General features: G+C 44.0%; 1 protein-coding gene across 11 annotated transcripts in view; it reads left to right on the top strand.

Moving 5' to 3' along the window:
* RBFOX1 (RNA binding fox-1 homolog 1) overlaps nucleotides 1–10,123 on the top strand; it is a 2,175,109-nt gene that overhangs the window by 1,990,094 nt on the left and 174,892 nt on the right. For all 11 annotated transcript variants that reach the window (XM_027117455.1, XM_027117451.1, XM_027117457.1 and 8 more), the window contains exon 8: nucleotides 584–826. In XM_027117455.1, the coding sequence (XP_026973256.1) occupies nucleotides 584–826 (243 nt within the window). The remainder of the gene's footprint in view (nucleotides 1–583; nucleotides 827–10,123) is intronic.

The following is a 10,123-nucleotide window of genomic DNA, read 5'->3' as shown; positions in this document are numbered from 1 at the left end:
ACACACACACACACACACACACACACACACACACACACACACGCTGTGACCATTGCAAGGACCACCACCCCTGTCCCATTATGTGAGCCAAATCACATAAAATGTTGATTAAATTCAAATGCTTACATGAATTGTCTCTCCTCTCAAGAACACACACGTGCAATTTAATCGGTCTTGGCATTTTAAGTATCACATCAAGGCTCTGCTGTCACCAGCGACAACTACATGCTCACAGGTCCCCAAACGGGAATGAAATTAGAAAGATCTGCCAGAACAACCCAATCCAGGAGAGCACATGCCCTCACAGTGTGTGGCTGTTGGGCTGGATGATTGGGAAAGGGTCTTCCACCCTTCAGAGCCTCGATTTTTGCATCTGTACAATGGGGCTCTATCTACAATGCTTACTGTTTCCTTGTAGGGTCCGGTGAAGATTGAGTGGGATGTATCCATCTCAGGCTCTTGGCAGCCTTGCTGAAACCCACGAAGCATCCGGGGAGCAGTTGTCCTTGTGCCTCGGGGGGAAGGTTTCTGCTTGGTGCCCACTCATGGTTTTCACTCCCTCTCTCTCTTTCTGATTTTCCAGGGTAATCAGGAAGCAGCAGCTGCCCCTGACACAATGGCTCAGCCTTACGCTTCGGCCCAGTTTGCCCCCCCTCAGAACGGCATCCCCGCGGAATACACGGCCCCTCATCCCCACCCCACGCCAGAGTACACGGGCCAGACCACCGTTCCCGAGCACACGTTAAACCTGTACCCTGCCGCGCAGTCGCACTCGGAGCAGAGCGCAGCGGACACGAGCGCGCACACCGTCTCGGGCACCGCCACAGTAAGTGCGCACTGGCCTCCGGGGGCGCTCTGGGACCCCAGGGTTACGGGAATGACAGCGGGGCGCACCGCCGTGCAACTGGTCGGGGTTGGGGGGTGGAGGCTCTCTCCCGCAAAGCAGCCCCTAAGCTCATCCTTGTCATCCCAGCCCCGCCTAGTTCACCTTACCTACGTGCGTCTTCTCCTGGCACTGATTTAAATCAACACATTTTCCATTAACCGCGTGCATTTGTGAAGGGAAACGTTTATCTCTTTTCCGCTTCTATAGTTTTGCTTTGTCTGGAATTATGTCATCTGAGGGGAATCATACACTATGATTATGAGATTGTGACAATATAATCTTTTTTTTTAATGGCTTTATGGAGATACCATTTACATACAATAAAATTCACCTATTCGAGGTGGACAACTCACCGATTATTATTGTATTTACAGAATCGTGCAACCATTGCTACAGTCTAGGAATATTTCCATCACCCCCAGAATGAATCTCCTGCCCATTGTAGCCACTCCCCATTCCCACCCCAGCCCTCCCTTGCCAAATTCGTTGGAAATTCACCCATGTTGTGGCTTGAGTCCCTAACATCGTTTTTATTTCAGAGCCCCCGGGGGTGTGGGTGGCCTAGGCCGACAAGGGGCAGCAGGAGTGAATTTTGCAGGACTGTTCTGCATTTTGATGGTGGAGGTGACACACCTCTATGCACCAAAAAGTCAGATTTATTGCATATGAATGGATGAAATGGATTGAAAACAAGCAAACAAACTGAAAAGAAACCGTTTATCACCACCATCAATAGAAACCAGCAGGCTATCCATAAAGGACAACCACCCTAAACAAAAATAACGATGAAAATTACACAATGTTTATTTATGTACCACCTAAAATAACCACACACCGTGCATACCGTAAGAGGTATATGTACACTTAGGAAAACTTGTTCTGTGGAATTCTTTAGAAGCCTGGACACATCCAGCCTCTAGTCCAGAACACTTTATAGGTGCAAGGCAATTGGGCCTGTTTCTTCTGCCCTCTGAGAAACTGGTATTTGCGAAGAAGTTTACTGGTTTGAAGCATGATATATTTCTTGTAGCCAAAGCAACCATTGACTAGCTTTGCTACCTGGTACCTCACTGATTTGCAGGTTAGGTTTGGAGATTTTTCAAAATAATGTAAATTTAAAATTTTTCTATTGCTTGTCCTCCCTTATTTATTGTGCCAAAATACATATAACATAAAATTGACTGTTTTAACCATTTTATCGTATACAGGTGGCATTAAGTACATTCACAATGTAGTGCAGCCATCACCATCATATAGTCCTAGACATTTCCGTCACCCCAAAAGGAAATCCAGTATCCATTAGGCAGACGTCCTCCATTCCTACCTCCCACCAGACCCTGGGAACCACCCGTCTGCTTTATTTCTGTCTGGATTTGCCTATTCTGTATTTTTCCCCCAAATGAGATCATACCATATATGTCCTTTTGTGTCTGTCTTTTGCTTAACAGAATGTTTTCAAGGTTTATCCATGCTGGAGCATGGATCAGTACTTCATTGTTTTTATATGACTGAATACCATTCCATGATATGGATAGATCCTATTTTGTTTATCCATCCATCCGTTGTTGGGCATTTGGGTTGTTTCTGCCTCTTGGCTATTGTCAATAATGCTGCTATTGCCTTTTTAGTATTTGGCTGCTGTAACTTAGGAATGGGTTCATTAAATGGGTTTGTGGATTTAGTAGGTGTTTATTGTTGTTGTGTTGACTACCTAGTGATGGAGTTATTTATTTGTATGCTGGTTGTTTTGTCATAATCAATGGTGGTAGGGCTTGAGAAGGTTATTTTAGGACTAAAACAGGTCCCATCAGACATCATTTATTAAGCCTCAACATGGACCAACCATACAAACTGCTGTGGAAGTTTCATTCATTCACTCACAAATATTTATTAAGCATCTACTCGGGCCAGGACTCATACTTGATGATGTGGTTGAACCAAACATAAATGGTCCTTTCTCTCTTGTAACTTAGTGCCAGAGACAGAGAATAAACATGTAGCAATAAAATAGCTGTATAAACACACATTGTGATACGCGCTCTTAAGGAAAAGACAGGTGCTATGGGAGGCTAAAAAAAGATCAGAGGTGCCACTTGTAAATGAGTAGTCTGGGAACATTTCTTCAAGGACATGATATTTAAGGGGAGAAGACAAAGCATCCAGGCAAAAGGAATACCGAGGTCAAAGGTTCCAAGGTTGGAAAGAGCTGGGCTTATTCAAAGAACTAAAAAAAAGGCAGTACGTCTAGGGCATATGAAGACAGTTTGGCAATGGCAAAGGATAAAATGGGGGCAGCCAGCAGGAATCGTATCCCGCAGGCCTCGTGGGTTCCATGTTGAAAGCTATGGGAAGCCATTGAAAAGAGTTTAAGCCAGAAAAGTTTAAAAAATGACATTTTGAAAGAAAGGATTAATTGTACCTACCTTAAAGGAAATCTTAATCCAGCTGGGGAGTAGAGAAGCTCAACATCCTTTTCTCACAAAAAGAACTCTCCAGAGATCAACACGATTACATTTAAATTGCATATTGGATGTCCACAGTGCCCCAGACACTACAGGAGGTGAAATGATGAGGAGACAGGCTCCCTCCCTTAGAGAGGTTTTGGTCCACTAGAGAGCGTAGGATATGTGTTCTGTTACTTGTCATAATGTCGCAAGTTCTAGAGCATGGATTTCCAAGGCTTTAGTGTATTATGATGATCATGGAAGAAAACACTTTCTAAGAGATCTACCTCAAAATCACTGATGAAGCAGTATTATTTCGTAGGCTTCTTGTTGCTGTAACGGAAAACTCAGTAGGGAATGTATCGGCTTATAAAACAAAACATTCCAGACAAGTGCTGGCCTTAGACACAGCTTAGTTCTTGGCGTGCATCTGTTAGGTTCCAGCTGCATCCACCTCTGCCTCTTCTTCCTCTTGCTCATCATTCTCCACTTCTGTGTGATGGTCCTTCAAGTTCAGGCTCTTGACATCACACCAGATTCCCAGTGAAAGACTCTTGGATTAGTCCATACAAGCAAGCCTGGGAATCACTCTCTCTCTCTGGTTTGCGCAGTTCAGTGGCTGAAGCAGAGAATGGATGTCTCAGCCATGGGGCCACTGAGGAGCCCCATTCCCAAATACATAGACCAAGGATGGTCCACCGGAGTCAATGGTAAGGTGCCTTTGGGACTTCTCGTGAAAGTTATTTAACAGACAGCAACTGGTCAGCACCAAAGGTAGTATGGTGATCCATTTGTATGGACAGGCCTGAATTGATTCATTTGTTGAGTGTAGGGAATGGAGAGAAGGTCAAGGACTGATCACTGGAGAGCTCATAGGTGGTGAGGTTTGGAAGAAAAAGAGCTATTGAATGAGATGTAAAGAGGGTACCCAGATGGGGGGTTGAACCAGGAGAGTGTTGTCATGGCAGCCTGGCAGGTGTGAACTGAGAAGACATTATTGAAGCTGGCATTGTGGACATCACTGAAGACCCAGGAGAAAGTAGCCTTAGTAGAGTATTGGGGAGAGATGCCAGGGAGCCAGGAGTTGAAGAATAAATGGGAACTATCAGAGTGGGTATGTACAGTACCATTGTAAACATTTGGAGGGAAGAGGAAAAAGAAAACATAGCATTGGAAGAGCACAGATCTCAGAGAAAGCAGTTTGTAGGAGAGTGGATTTTGATTCACTGTTTACACTGCAGAGAATTGCGATGGGGAGGACAGGGAGGAAGAGATAGGGAATGATGACTCAAGAAAGAAAGTGACAAAGTATTTTAGAGGACATAGGAAGGAATATGACCAAGGGTACACAGATACAATAGGTAGTCTGGGAAAGGAGAAGAAATACTTTATTTTTTGCAGCTCTATTGACATATAAATGACATACAACAAACTGTGCATATTTAAAGTGTGCAATTTGATGAGTATTGACATACGTACGTAACTGTGGAACCACTGCCACTCTCAAGATAACAGACATGTCCATCATCCCAAAGTTTTTTTTTTTTGTAATCTGGAAACCACTGTATTGTTTGTTTGTCTGTTTGTCTATATTGAAGTATAGTTTATTTACAACGTGTTAGTTTCAGGTGTACAGCAAAGTGATTCGGTTTTATGTATTTATATTCTTTTTCATTTTATATATAGTGGTTTGAGTAGTTTGTATCTTTCCATCCCAAACTCCTAATTTATCACCCCCCCCTTTTCCTTTGGTAACCGTACGTTTGTTTTCTTTGACTGTGAGTCTATTTCTGTTTTTGTAAATAAGTTCATTTGTATCATTTTTTTTTAGATTCCACATATGTAAGTGATATCATATGGTATAATATTTGTCTTTCTCTGTCTGATTTACTTCACTTAGTATGATAATGTCTAGGTCCATCCATCTTGCTGCAAATGGCATTATTATTTCATTCTTTTTTATGGCTGAGTAAGGTTCCATTGTATATTATATATAACAGTATGGAGATTCCTTACAAAACAGAGTTACCATATGATCCAGTGATCCCACTCCTGAGCACATATCCAGGAAAAACTATTAACTCGAAAAGATGCATGCACCCCTCTGCAATCTTCCCTCTCCACCTCTGTCTCATTCCCAGGAACCAACTGATTGGCTCCTATAGCTTAGTTTTCAGTTTCTAGAATTTTCTATGAGTGACATCAAACATCATATGCTCTTTGTTTTCTGGCTTCAGTCACTTAGCATCATGGTTCACAGATTCATCCATCTCGTTGCATGCATCAGTAGCCTACTCTTTGCATACCATTACGTAGAATGTGCCACAATTTGTTGATCCAGTTACCTGTGGATGGGCATTTGAGTTGTTTTCCATTTGGGGCCACAAAAAAAAAGGCCAACATTACAAATAAGGGCTCCCATGAATATTTGAAAACATTTCAATTTTGAAACAGAAGAGAAGTGTCATGGTCCATTCTGGCTACCGTAACAAAACACCACAGACTGGCTTATAAACAGCAGAAATTTATTGCTCACAATTCTGGAGGCTGGAAGTCTAAGATCAGGGTACCAGATGGTCAGGTGAGGGTCCTATTCCTGGTTCAGAGCCTTTGCCTTTGCACATGGTGGGAGGAGTAAGGGGGCTCTGTAGGATCTCTTTTATGAGGGCACTAATGCTATTCATGAGGGCTACACTCTCATGACCTAATCACCTCCCCAAAGCTCCACCTCCTAACATCATCACATGGGGCTTTAGGATTCCAACATGTGAGTCTGGGGCAGTGAATGGGGGACATAAACATTCAGACCATAGCAAGAATGAAGAATAAATGTGTGAGGAAACAGATAAATCTTGAGGCCAAGAGATGACCTGAGGAGGTCCCTCTATACTACCTTCATGCTCACTATCAACTGACAGAGAGTGAGAAAGGAAGGGATTTAGAAGCAACAGAATGATTCCTGAAATTGAGCAGACCTGCCAGGAATGTGGCTCATACAATTCTAGGGTTTTTGAAGGGCAGTAGTCACCTCTCTGACTTTGGGGAGTGTGCGTTTGTGGTGAGGCTGGTTATCCAGTGACTTTGTCTATTCCGGCAATGTTTGGGTGGCACATACTGCTTACAGAAGTCCTCAAGGAAAGAGGACCATGATACGGTGAAGCAGGAGGGGCTTTGTGGCTGATCCTGAAGGAAGTCTTAGGACATACACTCTTAGCTGGTGTGGGGAAAGAGCAGGCATCCTAAAAGGTGCCGTCTTGTTTTCTGCTACAGTTACATGCCTATGCTTTTCTCTCTTCTGCCAAAAGGAAAGATGTTTCTGTTGTCTGTGGCCTACTTTTGAGTTGTCGTTCCCTGGCCTGACTGAGCAGAACGTAGCCTGTGACAAGTTTCTTCAAACTGTCCCTGCATCTTTGTGCATTTACCGGGGGCACCTTCTCTTCACTTAACCTCAAAGTGGGTCAGAGCCATGGTTCTCCCAACCCCGGAAAATATGGCCCTGTATTATACACCTGATTTATTCCCCACAGGGTAGAGTTGTACCTGAAACAACTCTAACTGTCCTTTGACAGATATGCACAGATATGTGCTTAATGCCGGTCTGAGGCCACTGGAGGGACCATCATTTCTTTGAAAAACAGAGTAGTTTGGGGTAAGAGAAAAGATCCATCCATCTGGTAGGCTCCAAGAACATCTAATATATGCACATGATTTAACACAAAGTGCAGGATCTGTAAAAGGGAAGCAGAATGCACCCAGAGCTCCCAGCCAGAGCTGAGGAAAGTACAGAGAGAAAAGACCTACCAGGTCATCCTTTCAGTTCCCCAAGGGCTGAGATGAGTCCCTGCAGGACAATTTTCTGCTGATTGTCTATTTAATGTGGGCCTCCAAACACATCATGGATCACTGTGCTGACAGAGCCAATGCTGTATTATATCAGATACTGCTCCTGACAAGGTATTTTACTCTTGACATATTATAATTAGAGATTTGCAAGTGGTGAATTCTCCATGTATCTCCAATAGCAACTTAACTTCTATTTTTATCACCTCTGCAGTCTGTCTAAAAGTCTCCCACCAGCTCCAGGATCTGATGGGAGAAACAATGCGAGTCTTAGAGCTTGGTCCCTGAGCTCTGGGCTATGTTGACAGAGAGAGGAGCTCTTTAAGGAACCAAGTTCTTCTTGATCTTCAGTGCTTCCAACTGGAGTGCTAACTGTGTCTCCAGTTTTCATTAATACCTTTAGGAAGATAAGACGTGGCCTGGTGGCAACTTCCTCTTCTTAACCATTTACATACTGGCTCTGCTTTGGAAGCCAATTGTGCAGCTAAGGTATGGGGAAAATTTCTCAATGCATTCCTTTTAGTTAACTAGCCATTCTTCTTCTTATTATTATTACTGCAATTCAGGTTTGTGGTTTCAAAAAGTCACACACTAGAAAGTGTATATAATGAAAACTAAAATTTTCTCAGAAACAAGAGTCACCAGTTCTACCAGAAATGCTTTATGCAAACACAAGCATATGTCTTAGTCCATTCAGGCTGCTATAACAAAAATATTATAAATCGGCTGGCTTATAAACAACAGATACTTATTTCTCACAGTTTTGAGGCTGGGAAGTCCAAGATTGTGGCACCAGCAGATTTGGTGTCTGCTGAGAACCCACTTCCTGGTTCATAGAGGGCTGTCTCATTGCTGTGTCCTCACATAGTGGAAAGAGTGAGGGAGCTCTCTGGGGCACTAATCCCATTAGTCAGGGCTCCACCCTCATGACCTGATCATCTCCCAAAGGCCCCCACTTCCAAATGCCATCACCTTGGGGGCTAGGATTTCAACATATGAATTTTTGGGTAATACAAACACTCGGTTTATAGCAGCCTGCTTGTCTATTTCTCCCTCTATCTCTAGTTTATCTCTCTCTGTCTCTAATTCAATCTTTACATCTTCTGACTTCTCACTAGTTCCATTCCCAAAAGGATAGAATTTAAATCTACTAAGCACCCACTTTGGCACCTTTTATATCTGGGAGGTCATTCTGTATCACGCTTTGCATTCTTTTGCATATTTGTCTGCTATCTTACATACAGAGGTCTCCCACTGATGGAATTCAGGTTCTTTCTGGGGTTCATCTTGCAGTGTCATTATTCCCAGTCAGGCTGTAGTGAGCAACTGAGTACAAATATTGCTGTCTACCTCCAGTGTCTCTGTGTGAGTGGTTAAAGGTACATGGGTTTAAATGTAGACATTACCCTCCAGAGAGCCCATGTACTGCCCACAGACAGTCCCGAGAAGGCCTGCTGCCCACAGCCTTGGCTAGCACAACACGCCGCCCAACTCAGCTCACAGCCGTTCCACCTGTGTATGCTGGGCTGGAGACAGCCCCTCTCTAACAGAAGAAAGTAACTTGAGAGCTGCCTGGTGTCAGGGAAAAGAAAAGGAAAGGCTGCTGCCATTGATTGAGGCCTGCTGTGGTCACAGACCCTGCTAAGTGCTCTTTCAATCTCTCATCTCATTTTATCCTCACACCAAACCTTTTACATGATATTAGCGTTCCCCATTTTACACTGAGGGACCAAGTGGTTCAAGATGTCGTGGAGTTTGGAGGAGTTGTGATGGCAGAGTAGAGACCCTCACCAGATGTGGCCAGTGTCAAAGTCTAGACTTTCTTCAATCTCCAGGCTCTTCCCTACAAGTTCTCCTGGCCAGCAGCTCAGATGACCAGTGCCTGGGACCAGAGTGAACAATCTAGAACTTGCTCCAAGGCTGGGTCCTTCAGCCTGCTCTCCAGTTTAAAGAAGCAGGTCAGCTAAGAACCTGGAATCTGGGTGTGTCAGGGTTCGCCCCTCTCTTTACCATTTCCAAGCTGAAGGCGCTTGGGCTGGTTGGTTGACCTCTCTGCTCTTATAGTCCTACTGTTCCCTTCCTCCACAGTGGCCCTGCCCTTCTCCAGGCACCCTTCCTCTTCCTTTCGAAACAGTCATCATCAGAGACAAATTGTAAAGCACCAGAGAGTCCTTCTTCCTGTCGGAGGACTTTGGCATCCCCTGCTTACGTTTAAAGTTTGGCAAAATCACTGAGGGATGCCACTCTAAAAACAGGGTAAGTAGCTGCATCAAAACAGGAGACAGGGAATCACAGTCTCAGAAATAACAATTTTCGCTCGTGGAACGTCAGGCTATGTTGTCATCATTTTACATGCACAATCTCAAGTCATCTTGACTCTCCATCACCAAAAATAAAAATAAAAAAAATAAAAGTATGTTAAGAGGCATTGTCATCACCGTGTTACAGTTGAAAAACCTGAGGCAAGTAACTTCCTGAAGGTCATTGTAGCTAACAGGTAGAAAACAGGGCTCCAAACCAGGTGTGGCAGACTCAAGATCAAAACTCTTTAGGGCTCGAAGCCCAGAAGGCACCCCCAGGCAGGCCTGGGCACATACTCTGGGCTCTTCTGTGCATCCAGAGATGTGGCAGAAAAGATTGCTTTGCCTGGGAATTCCTCATTTCACCCTGGGAAGGGCCCCAGCAGACCCAAGCATGTGCAATATTACAGGCTTAGCGCGGTCTCTTGTTTGAGACCGGTGCCTTGAGCAAACTCCAATAATATGTTTCAGTGGCTTCAAAATTGTCTTTTCAGATGACAGTGTAGCTGAGCTGTTTTGTCAATATCAGTTCTGCTCTCCTAAGGTTCACATTTACTTTAAGGACACAGGTACTGCTTCTTGTTCCCTCGTGAGGCCGAGTATTAATGCCTTTGCCTCCTGTCTTTGCTTTAGAATAAATTGTCTGTGGTTTT

This window comes from Aethalodelphis obliquidens, unplaced genomic scaffold, assembly GCF_003676395.1.
Source record: "Aethalodelphis obliquidens isolate GAN/ISIS:26980383/991018 unplaced genomic scaffold, ASM367639v1 scaffold18, whole genome shotgun sequence".
Taxonomy (NCBI): domain Eukaryota; kingdom Metazoa; phylum Chordata; class Mammalia; order Artiodactyla; family Delphinidae; genus Aethalodelphis; species Aethalodelphis obliquidens.
This window is presented reverse-complemented; position numbering and strand designations above follow the sequence as displayed.